At 37.8% G+C, this 21,478-nt stretch overlaps 2 protein-coding genes across 2 annotated transcripts in view; both read left to right on the top strand.

Annotated features, from left to right (window-relative positions):
* On the top strand, positions 1 to 16,090 carry LOC139699782 (probable cytosolic Fe-S cluster assembly factor AGAP009023). Its single transcript, XM_071598244.1, has 8 exons — positions 1 to 82; positions 181 to 276; positions 2,540 to 2,695; positions 9,111 to 9,225; positions 11,138 to 11,296; positions 12,953 to 13,400; positions 14,873 to 15,030; positions 15,772 to 16,090. Exons 1-8 carry the CDS (start codon positions 17 to 19, stop codon positions 15,987 to 15,989), a joined length of 1,416 nt encoding a protein of 471 aa, XP_071454345.1. The 5' UTR covers positions 1 to 16; the 3' UTR covers positions 15,990 to 16,090.
* A 2,353-nt stretch (positions 16,091 to 18,443) lies between these two features.
* defl (Integrator complex subunit 7) overlaps positions 18,444 to 21,478 on the top strand; it is a 32,089-nt gene continuing 29,054 nt past the window's right edge. The window contains exons 1-4 of the mRNA XM_071593699.1: positions 18,444 to 18,786; positions 18,883 to 19,012; positions 19,117 to 19,240; positions 19,464 to 19,624. Of these exons, the coding sequence (XP_071449800.1) occupies positions 18,696 to 18,786; positions 18,883 to 19,012; positions 19,117 to 19,240; positions 19,464 to 19,624 (506 nt within the window). The 5' untranslated portion in view covers positions 18,444 to 18,695. The remainder of the gene's footprint in view (positions 18,787 to 18,882; positions 19,013 to 19,116; positions 19,241 to 19,463; positions 19,625 to 21,478) is intronic.

Here is a 21,478-nt window from a genome sequence, read left to right as displayed (position 1 = left end):
TCCATTGAGAGGTAATATGTCTGGACATTTTAGTGGTGTTTTACAAATTACTGATTTAGATGACTTTATCACCCCATCACAGGTACGAAAACCTCTAGTGTACAGTTGTTAAATACTAGTTCACGAAGTGTCGCATGCGAGCACGAATTATAATTTTACTTCTGCATTTTTATATTTTAGGAATGTATCAAACCTGTGAAAATAGAAAAAACTACCACTAGTACAGGGGCCAAAATAAAAATTCAGGATGACGGAACGTATTTGCAGATTAAGGAGGTAAGTTTTACCGCTACGTATGAAGGAAATCAACCTGACAGCAGGAGATTACGCATGCGATGCAATACAAGACTTGGTTCAAGATTAGATGAAGTAATATCGTAGGCTAAGCTAAATATCGGGTAAAATGATATGGCACTTTTATATGAACTATGTTACCCTCCAGTTCTATGGCCAATCTTATTTTCAATTCATTTATTCCGGGGGGCATTATAATCTTCCTCTCCGTTCCGATCAACAAGTCCAAACGGACAGTAAGTTTCTGCTCATTCCGGAAGGCATTTTTGCGAAACAGTAGTCTCACTTTTAGAGAGTTACTTGGTGAGAGTTTTTTGACGGCTGGTTCCTCCGGACCACTGGTCCGGAGTGGCTTACACATCCCATTGTTTCCTAAGTATTCTACTCCTGTTGCCCATATTCTGAAAACTTATTTCTTGAAGTTTTCGCGGGATACCTTCGTAACATTTCAAATCTTCAAACTGAATTTCAACCAAACTTTCTCCCTCGTAAATGTTCTTGAGATTTATTATCATAGGGATTTAAGATTTTCTGCTCATAGATCTCCCGAAATCGCATTTCGGAAGCCATTTGTGAATCGTGGTAGTCATAGTCTTAAGGGGAAGAGATCAACAGCCGAGGTTATTCGCGTCATTATGGACCTTGGGGTGGAAAGCCAGTACACTACCCCATTCCAAAATCCATTCCACATTTTTGAATTGTGTCAGTTTCGACATCAAGTCGTCATTCTTTCTGCCATTTAGCTAATTCTAAGGCTAATTTATTTGCGTGGCCACGAGCTTTTTCACGTCGTCATATTTCATCTGGTCCCCTATGGCAGTTAAATTCTCATAAATCAATTAATTGCATATGGACTGGTCGCTATCATGTTGACAGTTGGTAATCTAACAAGATAAAATTGGTCTTTGCATGGTATTTATCAGTGTCAATAAGGAGTAGTGGTAAGGAGGTTATCTAACAGGTGTAGTCATTAGGCAGGGCTCCATTGTAAATAAATGAGTGTAACAAAAGTATGTAGCCCCAGAAAAGGTTTGGGGAAAAGGGATTACTTTTTACCTTTATTATGAAGAGCCTATTATGAGAACATTATGTGCATGTATTAGAACAATTGACTTTCAATCATTTTGGCATTGATTCTATAAACCCCTCTTGTTGCACTAGTCTTTTTGTTGTCAAAATTGTTTGGGCATTTCAATCAAAGTCATAGATGTATGAATCATTGTGATCATGTGATTATTAGTTGTGTAAATTTGATTGCTTTGGAAATAAAAGATGTGCTCTGTGTTATCAGTTGCATAATACTTGCAGTGAATTCTTGAGAGGATTCATTTTAATCTGCTTAAAAATATTAAATGTGTTGATCTAACACACAGACATAAAGTTTCCCCATTGCTGCTATTATTTAGTCAATCTTTTGGAGCCTTAAGGACATATAAGATACCAACATTATTTTTAGTCATCAAAGATAAGCTATCACTTGTATTCCAGGGGCAAGTATTGGACTTAAAATTTTCCAGGGTGGTCAGCCATCCTCGAATCCTTGAAAACTGGGAAATATCAGAAATGGGAAAAACCTGTAGCTTTGGAGAAATAGCGTGTTTTACTGGAAAATCAGGGACATTACCACGATGGCTCCAATGCCAACCCAAAGGTTGAAGATTCGGTACCTGCCTGGGTGTTGTCCTCCACCTAGGGCATGGCTATTTGTAAATGTGTCCATCGCTATCACTCTTAAAAGTCCGATGTAAAGGCCCAAGTGCTGTTTTTGAACAAATGTTAAATAAATATGAATAAATAAATTTAAAAAAATAGTGTGGGCTGTAGAAGAAGAAATCAATTATTTGGAAATAATATGAATGACTGTGCCAGTGCTCTTTTTAACTAACAGATTTCATTATGTAATGTATTCTACAAAGAAGTTAAAGAATTGTGCATCACCTCTATGTATAGCGAAGGAGCATTTATGCAGTTAATTATATTGAGTGTCACTTAATGGAACCTATCTACTGCTGTACTACAGCTGAGTAGTAATCTTTAGGTCCTTACTTCTTTGAGTAAGAATACCATATCGATCAGGCAATCAGGACAAGATTTATTGATAGAACTTGATGAATAACCTTCAAATGAGCCAATCAACATCTTGAGTATCCCTGTCCGCCATTGAAAGATTAAATCATGAATATCCTTTTCCAACGTATGATTCCTCCTATGACTGATGCCATGATTTCTTCCCTACCACACTCAGAGTGGTGAGAAGGAACGTTTGACCAAGGTGGAGATATCGCTGAGTGATTGCTTGGCCTGCAGTGGGTGCATCACATCAGCCGAGGGAGTGCTTGTGGCACAGCAGAGCCATGAGCAAGTCCAGAAAGTTTTCCAGGAGAGCTTGAGACTCAGGCAGGTAGGCAAAATTTTGATTGATTATATGTGAACTTGCCTTGCGAGCCCATTGTTAACATCAGTGCTTGGATTAGTCATTTAATCTGTTATAAATGTATGTAATTATATTGAAGAGGCATCCCATGTGAGTAGAACTATTTTCCAGTCCTTTCTAATTTGTGAAAGTAATAGTGCAATCTTTAGAATCTATTAGAACAAAGCTTGGCAGTTAGATTCCTGGGCCCCCGAGCTATGTGATTTTTCGGTTACCAGATCCTCCCGGGAAACCATAACTGGCACAGGGGAAGGATCCGGCCCCCCTACCCTGATGTGTGAATTTCACATGCATTTGGGTTTAGTACAGAGTGAATTCTACCATCACCTGCCAAATCAACCTTTGGATTGAAAACTGTGTGTGTGTATGTATATATTTATAAACACACACACACATATATATAAAGACACAATACATATACAACCATAAACACAGTAATCAACCTGAAGGTCGGTTTGGTAGGTGATGGTAGAGTTCACTCAGTACTAAGCTCAACAGCGTGTGAAATTCACGCATCAGGGTAGGGGGGCCAGTTCCTTTCCCTGTGCCGGTTATGGTTTCCTAGGAAGATCTGGTACCCAAAAAATCACATAGCTTGGGTGGAGCTGCAGGTGCCCAGAGTGCCTCGCCCAGGAATCGAACCCGGGACCCTCCGGTCAGCAGTCGAACGCTCTACCCCCTGGACTACCGAGACCCACTTATATATATTTATTAATAATAATGAAAGAAATAGATGATGCACCCGAAACATATTACATACTCAGGATCTGAACCAGGGGCCTTTCACTTGCTGGACAAAAGATATATCCACTGAGCTAATGTGCAAGTTTCTATGCAAATATCTAGTCTGTTCTGACACCTTCAGGATATTCCTCTCTTCATATGATGGAAAAATCTCCCACGAAGAGAAGCCTGAAGCTGTGCAGTTTATTCAGTTTAGGTTTTGAGGGCCGGAGAATTCGCTCGGCAAGTGAAAGACCCCTGGTCAGGATCTCGACGGTGTCATATTTTTTATGAGGAAATCGTGGAAATGCTTTATGTTCATACATATTTGTTTCCTGACTTGTTTTCCTTTACCGTATGTCAAATGTGTGTGCGTAGATAAGGTTAGTGGCGATGTACACGTGCCTCCCCTTTATGGCTTTGTATAACTGCGTTCCCTAGTATCCTTTCATCCTCAGGGTTCGTCCATTCCTCTGGCAGCGGGTGAAATAGCTCCCGGGAGCTATCTCATGCCCTAAGAATCGGGGCGCTTGGTTGCATAAACCTGCCCGCGGATTTCGGTGGCAATTACGTGGAGGGGGTATCGCTTCCCTTCCCCTCATTGCTCCCGGCTTTGTGTCCCGCCCTTGCCTGTGTGTGCCCTTTACTTTTTCTTACACTCCTATTGGAACGTTGTTATCGCCGTGGTGCGTATTTCGTGGAAACACACTCGCATTATGTAATTAAGTTTGAACGTAATCAATCGATGGGGTGCGGGGAGAGAGGGGAAGGGGTAGAGATTTGGAAATGATCGGTGATTTTTGAATGGTGGGTTGATTTCGTTATGCAACGGGTTCGGGCTGTGTGGGTGGGATGGCACGGCGGTTCAAGGCTCGCCCCCCCCCCCCTCGACATAAGCGCCAGGGCTGCCGCGGGAAGGGGAAACGATCAAGGATTTGCTGATTTGGTCCGCCGAACGGGAGGGGTGGCACGTGTCTGCTTATGAAGCGAAAATCGCCCCGTTTCCAACACTAAGCAACGATATTTAATTTAACGGGACTTAGCTCCTTTATTTGTGGTATTGAATATTTCTGGCTTGAAGTCGCATATGTGTTTGTTCCGAGAGATGCTTGTGGTGGTCTGAGAATTGGTTTTATTTTTCATGATTTATTTCTCAGTACTCTTCTTGCTTGTCGCAATTACTCTCCGTGATTCCCTGACCTACACTGCGTTGCAGTCGAAGCAGTTGAGTTTGTGTACCCCACTTTGTTGCAGAGTTGCATGGAAAATGTATTTTCCATTTGTTTCATAGCAGGAAATCCTTATAGTAAATTTTGGCGCACACATCGCGAAAATCTTCAATCGAAGATTTGCCTCAGCGGTTCATTTTGTCTTTGGGAAAACAGAGCGTGTTTTCTGCTGCCTGCTTGTCCTAAAACCCTGTTCTTGATTTTTTGCTGAGTGTCCATTGGATTTTCAGAGAAATTTTATCAAAAAGAAAACTCCACCATAACCGTTATTCATATTTTTCTTCATTGTTCGGCCGTAGTTCGCGTTGTTGGAGCTCGTTTGCGTCAATTATTTGTCTGCTCATGACTATTGAGGGCAGTGACTTGTTCTTTGTCTCGGAGCACCTTCTGTCGATGGAAGCTACCAATGATTACATTCCTGTAATGGAGGTTTATTTTTGAAGTTCTGCCTGGTCTGATTACGATGGAATGGAAACGTAGCTGTTTTTGTGAAGTGATGTTCGAGAACTTGATTAGAAAAATACTTCTTCTCATAGATCGAGAAATGGAATCTATTTTACGCTGTCAAATCTAAAATATTTAAAGCACCTCGTATTGGTATCCCACCTGCTATCTTGAGATTTCAATACTGTCAAAAAAAGTCGTCTAAGGATCCAGGACGCATAATATCACATCTGAATCAACAAATATTTTTCAGTTTTTCAATTCTTGCTGGTACGCGGAGCCTCAGATTCCCCACCCTCCTCCTCCCCCGCGCCCCTTCCTCCTCAACACTTAATTCTCTCCCGCCCACCTCTTTGGCCGCGTGTACATACGAGCAATATTGCCAAACCCCTAGTCAAATTATGATAACTCATCAAAACACCGTGCCTGAATTAAACATTCAATTTGGTGTCTACAGGTAATTTGGTAAGGATTCCACCGATCAAAGCGGAAAGAGTAGTGTCATTTATTATATATTTTAAGTTAACTAAAATGGCAGAAGAGTTCGTTTTACTATTCCACGCATTTATTGCCTGTATAGGAAATGATCGTCTAATACTCTCAAATTATTCTTCTCAGCAAGTATTATCAATGCATTTTTGTAACAACGTGCATATTCGGTTTTGGGTGAGGGCAAATGAAAATTGGGGGGGGGGGGGGCGGATAATACACAGTACTGTCTCTTCTCCTGTGCAGAATCCGTCAGAGTGGATAACTTTACTATGGATCTCCATGGAATGTACATCAATGTCCTGGTTCCAAAATACTTTCAGGCTTGCAGACAGGCTGATGTATATCCAAATTAGGTACAGAAATTTCTGCGTGAATGTAACCTGAACCTTAATTCTGAATGGATATACTCGTATAGCTGATCATCATGGACCGTATGCTTTCGCGGCGATTTTGTGGGGATATATTTACAGAAATGATTTACCTTAATTTTCCCATCATAAATATTTAACATAATAATAATATATAAATATATATATGTATTATTTCTTTCTAAAATTTTAATTGATTTGGTTAAAATATTATTATATTGTATGTATTTAACATTTAATATGATGTACTATCTATAGTTTTATGATTGATTTAAGTATATATATATATATATATATATATATATATATATATATATATATATATATATATATATATATATATATATATATATATATATATATATATATATATATGGCGTGTGAAATTCACACATCAGGGTAGGGGGGCCAGTTCCTTCCCCATATATATATATATATATATATATATATATATATATATATATATATATATATATATATATATATATATATATTCACACACACACACACATACATACATATATATGCAAGGATTTTGATGACATTCTAAACTTTTTCATTAAAAGAAGCTTCTTGATTCATTTATCAACCGTAATTAACTCACGATAAATAGCAGGACGATTTGTCCCCTCGATTGCGACAATTATGTGTCACGTATTTAAAAGTATATTCCATTATCAAGTGATGAAAACGCACCAAGAAGAGATGATTTTATACAGAATTGCCCATGAAAAATAATATTTAATGAATGTGCGGTAATGTAAAGTTAATCCAATGCTTTACTACTTACTTTACGCATCCTTCCCATGGTAATAGACGGCGCACCTTGCTTCGGAAAAGATTCCTGTTGCTCCGATTGGGCGATTGGTGAGAACCAGTTGGGATATTTTGAATATCTAAACGAAATATGGTATAATCCGGAAAGGAGTTTAATAAAGTGACAGGCTCGCCCTTGTAGATATTTTAATAATCATAAAAAAACGACGGCACATGTGCCTTTATCGCAAACCCACGCACATTTCGATGAGTGAGCGCACCATCCTTCGGGAGAGGTCGTGAAGGCCTTGATCCACCGTTGCATAACCCGTAAGTGATGGCGAGAATCGTGGAAATGGGCTGCAAAAGTTGGGAAGGATCCTGTGAGACAAGGACGAAATAAATCGGCGGGGTCGCGGGAGACGAAAAGAAGAAAACCCGCCGGAGCATCATCAGAAGAAACTGACGCGGAAAACAATCAATATGCTGATGCTGATCATTAGTTAAAGGGAAGAAGCAGCGAAAAGCAGAAACTCTGTTTGAAAGTTATATCTAAGCGAATAAATGAAACCCATCAATTAGTGCGGTGCGTTATTGATGGAGAGAAATTGTAGACCGAAGGATTTAACGATATTAAATGCAAAACTGTTTGCACCATGGGAACCCCGATAAAGAGTGGGGAACCGCGGAGTGCCGTCATTCAACTTGTGGCGGCCACGGTATGGATATCGCAGCAGGCAAGGAGGTCATCGCGAGGCAGGAACATTAGGGAAAAGATTAATACGAAAGAGAGGGTTAGGTAACAAGCAAATAAATACAGTCAAGGGCGGAAGAGTTTAAGGTCAAATGGCTACCAATGCACCACCCTCGATTCTGACGAAATCGATGCTCCTTGGAAAATCATTTAACTACTGTTACCAATTCAAGAAAAGAATATCTAAAATAAATAGAGAACAGAACTGTTGTTATAGTCGAATTCTTGAAATGAATTATATGTATCTTTACAATAAAATCGTAATTACCGTATTTTCCCATCGATAACGCGTACCTTATGTATAACGCGCACCCAGAACTTTGTAGTTCTCATGAATTTGTATATATAACGCGCGCCCATGGCTTCATAGTTATCTTGAACGTGTATCGAGGAGGCGCATCTGTATATACAGATGTGCGTAAAAATTATATATAGTGTGTGCAAAAATACGTCTGTTTGGATTTTTTCAATTTTCATTACATGACGCGCATCGTCATTTTTTCGATTACGTGAACATATTCGCATTATGGATGGGGAAATAAGGTAAGTCCTTTCAGCTCAGTTCAAATTAAAGTTAACTGTTGAAGCCTAAGCATGATCAAATTCCATTTTAAGTGTGAAAAGATATTTCAAATAATATGTCAAAATATGTTGTTGTCTCAGGCGTAACTTTGTGGAATTTGCATAACATATTGAAATGTAATGAAATAATTGACTTTGTAATTCCACACACTTTATTTAAAAACACACGACCCAGGTTTCGACGTTGAACGTCATCATCACCTGATGATGACGTTCAACGTCGAAACCTGGGTCGTGTGTTTTTAAATAAAGTGTGTGGAATTACAAAGTCAATTATTTCATTACATTTCAATATGTCAAAATATGTTTAATTATAAGTCAGGTTAAAAATTAGCATGTGCAACTCCTCAGATCTCTCTGTTTTCCTACAAAATTCCCGTTTACTGGGACCCTTTTTCCACTTTGGAGTGTGTAAACTCCACTTTAGAATTGGCAATGTAACTATTTTGTTACTCCTCAGAGTGCAGATCTTAAGTCCATAAACATTATTCATAATGCAGGGTTGCAATTGGCCACCTGCACCTTCATAACCAGTCTTGCCCATAGTATATATTCTGATGCAGGTGAATCACCCCTAGCCATCGGTTGGGATATGTCAATTACCAAAGTTTTCACTAACCTTTTCTTTACCCCCCTACTTAACAACCCTGTCTCCAACTCCCTTCTTGTGAAAGTGCATTGTTTAATGCTATTTGTCTTCCTACAATCCTATTACTTAGACCACCTTTGTCCAAAACACTTACAATATTTATTTATTCTTCATTCATTTATATATCATAATTTGTAAACCTTCTGGTAAGGTATGCTGGTAATTTTTTCCTATGGCAAACATGGTAAAATAACCATGTTTTGAATGATATCCAATATTTGATATGCTTATGTGAGTGCAAAGAAATAATGGCTGTCATTACCTTTTCCTTATTTTAGAGGAAATGATTTATTTTTTTGAGTATGGCCTCAATCCATATACCTAAGGAAATTTCAGTTTGTATTCATTTATTTGCATGCATTTGTTGTTAATTTGGAATTTTCAGGAGGGGAAGCATGAGGATTCCCACATTCTCTGCGTCTCACTCTCAGTTCAGCCAGTACTCTCCATAGCAGTTCAGTATGGCCTTTCTCCCTCCGAAGCCATGGGGAAGCTATCAGGTGAGGAGAACCACCAATCAGTTAGCCTTTGGGAATGCCCCGAGTTCACTGCTGCTACACTTACTTTGACCAAATGTCTAAGACAAGGAGTTTTATGTGCAAGTGTGGTAGGGTGGGGCATTGATTGCAGAGCAGATCTGGAAGTGTAAAAGATTGGGCCAGCCCTTGTTTACACTCAGGGTGAAAATAAAATCTGTATGATATTTCACTGATATTTATTCAGTCATTCTGGATCTATCCATCCAGTTAGTACAGCTCTTATTTTTCTAGGAAACTAGTTTTAAACAAAATACCTAGTATAATATGTGTCAAAAATATATATATTGGGTGTCCAGGTAGGTGTTACCTTGTAATATGTATAATTAGGGGTAGAACTAAGTAAGTGTGGTGGATCAAGGGAAGTACCTGGGAGTCACACTATCAATAGGCCTAATATGGGGTAAACATGTTTTTAATATCTCGGGAACAGCATTAAAGGAGCTAAGGTTCATCAAATGAGAAGTAGTAAAATATTACAATGAAAAAGTAAAGGAGAAGTGCTATTTTAAATTTGTTGGGCCTCACCTTGAATATATGTCAAGTGTTTGGACCCTCTGGAAAAGGACATTATGGAATTAAACTGAGTACAGAGAAGAGCTGTCCATTTGGTGAACAGAAAATATTCCATTGTTATTGGAAGACATTATTTGATAGGCATTGTGTGCATGAAAATCACTGGTGTGAAGTAGATGTTTAGATGAAACAATTCATTCAAGTTTAGTGCTGGTTCAGAAGAAGTAATCCTTCTTGGTGCCCAAGTACATTGGCAGGCCCTACCACAGGGAGAATTAAAGGTCAATTGACTGCAGAACTAATCACCATTAAGAATCATTTTTGCCTCAAACAGTTCAAGACTACAACAGTGAGAAACTTATATAATTACTCTTAAGGCTGGTGACCTATCATTCCTTGCCACACACCTGCATGGCAACTTGAGGTGTAAAATGTAGGTAGATGTAGATAACTGAAATTACTTGCTTGGACTTAGTAACTCAATGAAATAATGGTGGTATAACTGATTACTTAAATTTGCACAGGTATGCAATATGAGCAATATGCTGCAAGTAAGATGATGCTCCCATCAAAATGTGATTCATATGTGAGAGTTAACATGGTGAAATACCTTTCTAACTAAAATAATAGCAGAAGTGAGCATTTTTTTTCTGCTGTGAATCCAGTATCCTCTCAGCTTGATGTGATTTGATTTACAATTCATACTGGAGGGTAGGTGTAATGAATAAATGAATGAAATTGTACAAAGTTGTCTATAGATCATTGAATTTATTTTTATAGATTATGATTCAGAATTAGAGGGGAAAATAACATTGTGGCAATAGTAAGCTCTAAGGCTAAGGAACTAGTATATCGTATTTGGGCCTTTACGGAGATGACTGACCATATCCCTACATTTTTGATAGCCCTATGGTGGCAGTTAGCCTTGATTTGTTGTCACATCCTCTCTTTAAAACCCTTTGTCTGTTGTTCCCTTCACCCATTCATCACTAGCAGCCCTCGCCTCTCCCACATGCCTCTCATTGACCCAAATGTTTGGCTTCGGTGTCATTACTGTGGTCTTGAAACATTGGGTATTCACTAGTTTCAAATTGATGTCTTGCACACCATTTGAGCTTTCTTCTAATTTCATCCATGACTTTTTCCCCCACTTTACTGTTTCTGGACCAAATTTTTTCATGAATTCCTATATTCATGAATTTTTTTCAGAGTTGTTGCTGCAGGAACAACCCAATAATTGTCTTCAGAAACTAAAACCGTGTGGAGATATTTTGGTGAATGTGATATTGAATTGTTTGGTGAATGTGCTATCTGACATGATATGAAGTCATTGATGATTTTTTGTATTGTTTATTTCAAGGATACTTCAGGTCCCTGGGTGCTGACTATGTTGTGGACTTGTCTAGAGCGGAAGATATTGCCCTGATGGAGTGTCAGGAGGAGTTTTTGCGCAGATACCATGAGAGGGAGAGAGCAGGCAATAAGACTGCATTGCCGATGCTATCCTCCTCTTGCCCTGGTTTGTTAAACAATTTTTGATGCTTGTAATGATGTATGGCTAGCTCTTATAGGTATAGAGAAACTCTCTTCTAATATTTAATTATATACATCATTGCCCTCTGTTAAACCCACAAAACACCATCTTCACTACCATCCATGCTATTAGATATACAAAATTCCATATATCCATATTATTAAGTGACTATTGCTCTTGGATGTTTTGACCCATGTCCATAACCAGAGTGACTGATGGTTTCTTTACCTTTCCCAATGGAGTGAATTCATAGTTTCCAATGACATCCTACTCTTCTAATTTCATTGTGATTCATCCAGGAATAACCACTAAGTCTGTGTAGATTTGACATATTCTCATCTTCTCATTGTCAGATAACCAGAATATTGCCAATTACAAGCATTTGCCTCTAATGAAGTAATGCATTTGAGCACCAACCAAAGGCTATGATCAACTAATCTAAAGCAAATTTTTCGTACATCCATTGGTTTTCTTGCACACAAAAGATTTGAGGTCTGTTGTCATTGAATCAGCCATACATCAGCCATAGCCATATGCTTCTATCCTCCTGGTGTCTCATGAAGAGTACCATTTTATTTTTAGAGTATTTTATGTGGTGTAAAATGTCCAAAACAATACCCTAACAAAGTATTTTGAACATATATGTGCAACTTTGCTCCCCTAATTTTTTTGTAAAAATTGCATAATGCTAGTGTGTGAGTTTCCTCAACAGAAATCACTGATCTCACAGCTGTGATACACACTTTGCAAATTCATTAGTATGTCACGGAGTTGATGTATATCCATCAATCAAGTACTGGATGTATGTTTGTAGCTTTTGTATGTATGCATGGTGAAGTTTTCATTGTCTTACTGTGAATATGAAATGTTTCATTATAACTACAATGAGATGGTCAATGCACATTTGGCCCTGTTTTTAGCCTCATTTACATGCTTTTTCTCTGTTTAAAGTCAGTAAAGTGAAATCTGCTTGATGAATTTGTGCCATATATTTTGCCCATGTATGCAGCTTTCAAGAGCTGCATAATTCTTGTCTCTACAGCAAAAGCGACCAGAGTAACGTTTTTTAAATGCAATAATTTCCTTAAATGTTCTATCATTTTGAATCTGAAAATAGGTTTAGCACTAGATGGTGTGATATAAATATCCAGCAGTGGATGAGATCTGAGTAGTTGATGCATCACGAGCATATAGCCTTGTTCATATTACACTCATTTTACAATTGATAGAAATGCTGGTAACCATTACTCATATCCACATGAGATCACCCTTGCAGCATAACTCATCCTTTTTCACATAATTATCATTTTACATCTCTAAAAAGTGCTGATAATCAGTATACATATCCGTACATATTTATAAATTTATTTAACTTTTCTAATGAACTTCTTACACTGTTAATTTTCATTCATATTTATTTCAAATACCCATACTGTGGGCATCACTTCAACTGTGATCCTTTGGTGTTGAAATGAAACAGGTTTAGTGTATTCTCAGTCAGCTGCTATAATTCAGGTTAGATAATATAGCTGGGTTAGGATCTTAACTCCTGCAGTTTCCTTTTTTAGAATTTTACAAGAAGGCAAAAGCTGTGGTTAAATGGCATCATTTCAAGCAGTGAAAATTTCAATATTCTTTCAGGCTGGGTCTGTTATGCAGAGAAAACCCATGGAACCCTAGCGTTGCCGTACATTGCACGATGCAAGAGCCCTCAGCAAATAGCAGGAACCCTTCTTAGGCGCCAGTTTGGGAGAAGGCTGTACCACGTCTCCCTTGCTCCTTGCTATGACAAGAAGCTTGAGGCATCTCGGAGTGACTTTGCAGATGGCAGCACTGGCGAGAAGGATGTGGACTGTGTGCTGACACCAGTGGAACTGGAGCAATTGCTAGCCGGTGAAGACAGCAATGGTTTAGGGCTGGCAGAGGTGGAACCACAACCCCTGGACCCCTTCCCTGGCACCAAGGCACCTGATACCATTTGCTCCCACAAAGGCTCAGGATCTGGAGGATATGCATATCATACTTTCATCTATGCATGCAAGGAGATTTTTGGGGAAATTGTGTCAACGGTGGAATTTAAGCCTCTACGGTACACACACACTTTCTAGTTCTGATATTTTTGCAGCTTAAGTAGATGAAATTTGGTTTTTATTATTTCTAAATTTTGTGTCCATGTTACTTAATAAATTCATACTCTAAAAATCCCTTAGTTTAGAACAAAACATCCATGTCCAAGGTGACATTCAATGCCTAAGGGTTAAACAAGTACAAAGCCCAAGAAGATTGCATGGTCTGCTTCTTTGGACATGATAATATGTATATTATGTCCGATTCGTGAGGTGTTAATTTTTCAATATTTGACAGCCATTGACATTCATTTGCAAAATAATGATCGATTTGGTGGGAAAACACATATATATCAGTCTGCTAGCTGTGTGGTCCACAATAGCTGTGCACAGAACTAATAGTAGTATTAGTTATTAGGTTAGGTGACCAACAGATGAGGTCATTTGCACCCTTAGGAATAGTTAGGGTAATTTGGTATAGGTAGGATGTTTAGGGGATAGGGGAAGAAAGATGGAGAGGAATACTCTGTTGACATTGACCTGCTCTCATCTAAAGGTCCAAGAGGTTCGCATTTAATGTCCCATCTGATGGATGGCACACTCCAATTGAGGTGCTCTCCAATTGACACCCAAGTAAGATGCACCCTTTGGATGGGAACCCTATGTGTTAGCCACCATACCAACCTGATCCCCGTGGCCAAAGTGCAGCTGGAACAAGATGTCCATTTTGCTTTTTGTAAAACATCCAAATTTAGATTAATAAACTTTCAGGATCCCTACCGGCTATAGGGTAGATATTTCATTCATTTTGGCATATTTCAATGACTTCATAGAGATGCTGGCATATGACATGGGATGGCCGGCATGAAGTGGGTTGCCTCGTGAAGAACACACCCAATCTTTTCTTTTGCACAGTCAGTAATTTTGAAAACTTGGTACCCTTGCCATGTCAAACAAATGCGAATGAGGCCAGAATTCACATTGAAATTCAACAGTTTGCAAGAATTCTGACTTTTCTCACCAACACTTAATCACAAGCTAATGGTAATGTAATTTCCAAGGTTCCACCAAAAGCACAGATGGAGGAGTTGAATCATAAAGACTGGCAACAGAACAAATCCCATTGGGCAGCAGTGTTTTTACTTGATCATGTATTAATCAGGATAAAATCTTTTGCTGAAAATGTTTATGGGTGGAAAGTGGCATACACCAATGCTTGCTTACCCATGTTCTCATTTATGTTGCCAATGAAATTAGTTTTTAATACCCATGGGGGCTAGAATAGAATATTTATTTATTCTGCTCTGGGTATCACCAATTGAGCAATTGCATGCGTACAATGTTCCAGATTATCAGTGAAAAAAGTACTGCATTGCTGACAAAGCCATCCACTGGAATGTCTTTGACAAAATAATAGGAGTGAAACACCTTGACCTCTACTTCAGTCTAATGCACATTCTCCCTTTCATTCTTTGCCTCCTTTGCTCCTCTCTAGGAATCCAGACTTCATGGAGTCCACGTTTGAGCGAGATGGGAAAGTTCTCCTACGTTTTGTGGTGGCCAATGGGTTTCGGAATATTCAGAACGTAGTGCAGCGACTCAAGAGGGGGAAGTGTCCATGGGACTTTGTTGAAATAATGGCTTGTCCATCTGGTTAGTACTATGCTAAATTTTCCAATGAAGTCTGAAGGTGACATAACAGTGTTGTAAGGCTGATTCTGTAACCAAAGTTTCCCATACATGCATGAATAAATATACATATATTGAATGAGAAGATATGGCCGATAATACTCAACATATCTAGTGTGGCCACAGTATCCCAAATAAAGATGCATGTACATAATCTATTGGGGCAAAGTAAATTGGCAGTTTACCATTGATAATGAAGGGGAAATTTATCATGTGATTCTCTTGTTCTTAAAGTAGTAGAAACCTGTCTTAATGATTTTAACAGTTTCTGGTAGGTATTTCTTATAAGGTACACCTCCACCATCTAAAATAAGCCATTTGTTCTTCTAAAAAAGGATTTCTTACGAGTTATTAGGTGGTATTATGTGCCTTGCTTATTATGTGGTATTCATAGTTGCTAAATTGAGTGCAATATGCAGATTTTTTTTACTATCAATTTAGAAAAATTTTAGAGCTATGGTATTTTAGTTCTTATAGAACTTGGTCAAATAAAAATATGCTGTTGGTAGATTTTGCATAAGAAGGCTATTTATGCATGTGTAGGGAAGTTTATTTAAACTTTAAATTTTATGAGCTCTATTCTCATTTTCAGTTACTACTATTCATTCATTGACTAGCCTTAATTTGGGAGACTATGTGTAAGAGGTAAATTGCATCTTAACGTATTAATTCAAAGAGTTACTTCACCTTCTTTCATGTCTCCAGGTTGCCTCAATGGAGGAGCTCAGATTCGACCATCAGATGGGAAACCTTCAAAAGAACTGCTGAATGAATTGGAGGTTCTCTACAAGCAACTCCCTGCAAGAGATCCCTTAGACTCCTGCCACCTTAGGTCTTGGTCAGAAGACGAGGAGGAGAAAATTGTTAGGACAAACTATCATCCAATTGAGAAAGCCCCCAATGCTCTTAATATTAAATGGTGACGACAGGCATTCCATGATCAGTGGGACTTTTGTAGATATGCACTTTTTATAATTTATACTTATGTATATTTTTGTTGATCTTTAATAAATGGATGTCATAAAGATGAGGGGATTGTGTAACATATTTCTTTGTTGTGAATCAAAGTGAGGTAGACATTTTTTGCAGATTGTGAAAATATCACAGTGCTGATGATTCCTCAGTTAAATAATGGTAGTATGATTTGAAATTTAGGAGATATTTGGGAATAGTTACATACTATATAGTTATGGAGGAGATAACTTCTCCAATGACATCATTTTTGAGGTTGAACAAAAAAATTGTGCTCTCTTAATGTTATTGAGAGTAGTTCTCAGTCAGAGGTAGGTTTATGAGCAATTTAGAAAAACTATGCCACATTGTCGTGGGCTTTTATGGCTTAGTAATGCTATGCCTAACCGTAGTACTAATAGACCAACTACTCATATCCTTACAACATGCATTAAAATCTTATTTTTTCTTCATATTTGCATACTAAGGTATTACAGTCACCTATGAGTAAAGACTTAGCTTGCTGCTGTAGTTGTCATCTCATCAAGTTTATCATAGTAACTCTCATCTCCTCTCTCCCTTCATTTTAAGCATGAACTGACAATATTGTGACAATTAGTTATAAAATAAAAAAAACAACATGGAAACCAATCAAATTAGATCCAAAATATTTTTTCTGTGTTGTAATATTTTTTTTAAAATCTCTGTAGCGATGTTTACTAGCCATCTATGGCTAAAATAAATGGGCACTAGGAGGTCTAACATCCAATTGCCTTTATGAGTATTTAACTCATGCCTCCAATGTTCCAACTGCATTCTCTATTTCCTTATAAGTCCTAATGCTTTCTTATTTGTTTTTTTTAATCCATTTATTTTTCCCATTCTTTTCTGTCTGAATCACAAAATCCTCCTTTACATGAATATCCTCTTTCCAATACACAGTGATAACCTTATTTCATTGTAAAGAGGAAAGCCTTGAATGAAACTTTTACTAGGGCATGCTTACAAGAGCGCATATATTTACGACTCATGAGATGCAAGGATCTACTAGGCTCTGCAAGGCATTCAATAGCATGCATTCTCATCATCCCTATTATTCCCTACTATTCACTAGTTCACTCTGGTTTAATTTAAGTTTCACAAGGTGCTATGTTTCTGTTCTACCAACAATATGGAAACAAGACAGCAATAATGAGAAACTAATAAAGTACCAAGTCTATCAATCAATGTGCAAATGAGTATTGTGGCACATATATAATACTATATATGTATGTATACACACATATGTCGTCTGCCGAATAAATACACGAACTGATGCAATCTGTTGGCCATGACGCTGACTATAGCTTTATATAGACGAAATCACGGAGCAAAGAATCAACATCAAGTTTTTGGTGAAGTGTGGAAAAAGTTCTCTAGTAATTACTGAAATGTTGACAGCTGTTTACAGTGATAATGCTCTGAAGAAAACATCCGTTTTGAAGTGGATAAAGCGTTGTAAAGATGGCCGATAAGACGCCACAGATAATGTGAGGCCGGGACGACAAACCACCTGTGTTGATGATAACATTGGTCATGTGCGGTCCCTTGTCCTTACCGATCGTCGAAAAACTGTCCAAATGATAGCGGATGAACTGAATTTAGGAAAATCAGCAATGCACACTATATTAACCGAGCATGATGGATGGATCCTTCACCATGAAAATACATTTGCACATTCAGCATTGATTGTTCGCAGTTCTGGCAAAAAATTCAATCACCATCCTTGATCATCCTCTTTATTCGCCAGATCTCGCCCCCTGCGAATTTTCTCTATTCCAAAAATGTAAAAATGTGATGAGGGGACATTGGGAAGATGTGGACACAATAATGCAAGTAACGACGAGAAAACTAAACAGCTTATCTGCCGAGGACTTCCAAGGGTGCTTCAAACATGGGAAAAAGATGGAATTAGTGCATAGCAACGAAGGAAGAATACTTTGATGGGAAAAAATCGAAGTAGACTAAATTGTGCAAAATAAAGTTTTTATGGCCTCAGGTCGCGTATTTATTGGACAGGGTATTAAGTGGGCCGCGGTAGTCCAGGGGTAGAGTCTTGGACTACTGATCGGAGGGCCCGGGCTCGATTTCCTGGCAAGCCTCTCTGGGCACCTGCAGCTCCACCCAAGCTATGTGATTTTTCGGGTCCCAGATCTTCCTGGGAAACCATATACGTCACAGGGAAAGGCACTAGCCCCCCTACCCTGATGTGAGAATTTCACACGCCATCGGTCTTAGTACTGAGTGAACCTAATCACCTACCAAACCGACTTTCGGGTTGATTACTGTTTTTATGGTTTTATATACAGATAAACTTACGGAATGTTTTCAACCCCATGAGATTCAAATGCGCGCTGGCTGCAAAGCCGGCATTGGCGTTAGTCAGATTTTTGCGTTCCATTCAGTTTGTTATGTATTGTAATGTAGTTGAGAATTTGAGCTAATAGCTGTGTATATAGCTCGAATTTGAAGAATAGACGTGTTTGGTCGAAGATTATTTACAATTATATGTTATATATTCTTATGTTTGATTAAGATATATATACCTGCGGAATGAGTGTTGATGTGTTTTAAGAGTATGCTGTATTAGAGTTAGTCTAGCTTATTTACTGGAGTCTGAATAAGACTTATCAATCAAAATGATTGGAGTCCGTGTCAATGCTTTTAACGAAAATGGACTGGGTGAACCAGAAAAAGACGCAAATTCAGCGATGACTGAATTAGATAAAGGTAGTACTCGACATTTCAGATATATTTCCAATGTTGGGCTGTGGACTGATACTTATTGACTGCCTACTTGCCTAAAATGTTGATTTAATTCAATAGGTCTACGCTCAGGCAGAGTTGGAGAACAGTGCGAAGCCATAGTAAGATTTCCAAGACTCTTTGAAAAATTCCCATTTCCTATTCTCATCAATTCATCTCTTCTAAAGTTAGCTGACGTTTTTCGAGTGGGGTGAGTACATTTTCTTCGTTGCCAATTTTGATGATTAACTGGTAATGAATATAAAGTTTTTGTGATATTTAATTATTGTCAACCACCATTTATTTCTATTTCAGGAACAATTTCCTTCGTGTTTGGGTTCTTCGGGTGTGTCAGCAAAGTGAAAAGCATCTAGACAAAATATTGAACGTAGATGAATTTGTTCGTCGAATTTTCAGTGTTATTCATTCAAATGATCCCGTAAGTAATGAAAATATGGTCTTTTGCATCAAAGTAGAGTACAAACCTGTGAGAACGTCTTGTAACTTTTAAGTCAATTTGTCAGAATAATATGGAATACCTTATTACCTAGCACCTAGGAAATACTGATCATAAATGAGTAGAAAATTTAATACTTCCACTTTCATATTTTCCTGGCCTAAATCTTGAATTCATTCCTTGCATATCATTAATGTTACATCAGGTAGCTCGAGCACTGACCCTGCTTACATTGGGAAGTGTAGCTGGTGTCATCCCTGAGAGGCAGCAGGTCCATCACGGGATACGTCGGAGTCTTGATTCCAGAGATGCAGTTGAAGTGGAGGCAGCCATTCAAGCTGCCTTGCAGTTTGCCGCGCAGTCTAAGTATGGTTCATTGTAAAAACTAATGGGCTGTTTGGATGTAAATTCTTGTGTTTAGCCCTCTAAAAATATTTATTCAAAAGGTAATACATTCATCTGATGCTTTCTTCTTGGGAGAGTGATAATAAATATTTGGCATTCCATACATGGAGCCAAAAACTATTCAGTTGCATAGTCTCTAGATGAATGTCCTTACTTTAAAAAAAATCATGTTTTAGGATTTTGCTGAATTGTGTTTTTCATATTTCGTCGTTTTTCATGCTCTATCTCAATTATCTTCAGCATTTATCCATCTGTTATCTCAATGCGTATAAGTGGCTTTGCCAATTTTGATGAGATATTTACCGATTGATAGCCAATTTATTTGGAAACTTGTTAAACTTTGAAATTCAGTGTGTGACATAAAGAGTTTGGCCTGTAATCCATAAAGTAATGGTTGTTTGATGAAAACTGATATGTGGACCTTGTCATCTTAAATAGTCATGCCTAACCTTAAAGGTGATGTCATTGAGTGGATTAAAATGGCTTACAAAAAGGTACGATGAATTGAGCGTATATCTGCACTGCTCATGCAGTACATTGAACATATATGTATTGTTTTCATATATGATTCTTTTTTTGCTAAGTTACTCTATAAATAATGGACTTATAATTATAGTGATCTTCAATGATATTTAAATTTTCATGAAGAAAAATTTCATGAATAATAATGTATTTTATAATCATTCTGTAATCAATAGTAATGATTTAATATTCAGCTGAAGTAAAGTGATGATTCAATTATTGTTTGCTCCTTGGAGTTGAAGTGAGATGGATAATGGAAGATGGAGTGGAAGGGGAAAAATTGGATGAGAGTTACAGAACAGTTCTATCTGCTAATAGGGTGAACATGGACATTATGCAGCTGGCCCAGTAGTTGTGGTGACAATTTATTAATTAGTTTGCTTAAATTATATTCTTACTGAGAAGAGAACCATAGGGCATAACTTCATCTGTGGCATTGCTACATGTTTGATTTGCAATTCTTGCATTATTGATCTTAGTTCCTTTCGCTCTTCACCTGACTGTCAGTTTCACCACTAGAAATATCACATGACCAACCAGTTGTAAATTAGGCTTCCTCCAAGAAGGGTTTTCAATTGTTACATCATAATCATTGTTTGGCTCAACTGGGGTTCAGAACAATGGTAAAACACTCTATAGTAAAAATAATTCTAGTAAACTGGAGTGATTGATTTTTTTATTACTTAAAAATTATTCAATTAATTTCTGTAATCATGTTAATTAAAATTTTATTTAGATGGATTGGGAAGTAGTCAGTCATTCTTTTGTCCATGCATATTGCATAGCTTATTATAAGCCATAGGTTAACTTCTTTGTCATAGTTTGATGACAAGTTTGTTCGTTTGAGGTCATTAATTTATATACTTAAATGATTGAAGTAAAAGCCATTCATGATAGTGTTATTTTCTCTTTTCTGGTAATACTCTGCTTGGTATCGTGTGGCAAGAAAATCTGGGAAAAGATTTTCCCAGATTTTGTGGGAATCTCATTATCCTTTGGGTTTTACTGAAGCAGTTATCATTCTCGGGATCTCTTTGCCCTTTCAATAGTCATTTACCTATAATAAAGCCTTATACCTCCTAATCCATTTCCTGTTGGATTTGTGATAATGGACTCTTGGAGGTGTGATGGGCTATGGTTTAGCAAGTGAAGAGTTTAGAATATGCTGGTGGAAGATCACATTCCCAACTCCTTCATTTTTTTCTTTTGCTTTTACTGTCTTTCATTCACATTGCAATGACTTGGCTTTGGATGGCTTTATAGATTTTTTATCTATCATTGCTGTGCATTCCA

Source organism: Hetaerina americana, unplaced genomic scaffold, assembly GCF_022747635.1.
Source record: "Hetaerina americana unplaced genomic scaffold, ioHetAmer1.1.p SCAF_1, whole genome shotgun sequence".
Classification (NCBI taxonomy): domain Eukaryota; kingdom Metazoa; phylum Arthropoda; class Insecta; order Odonata; family Calopterygidae; genus Hetaerina; species Hetaerina americana.
The sequence above is the reverse complement of the archived record's forward strand: the minus strand, read 5'-3'. Positions and strand labels throughout refer to the sequence as shown.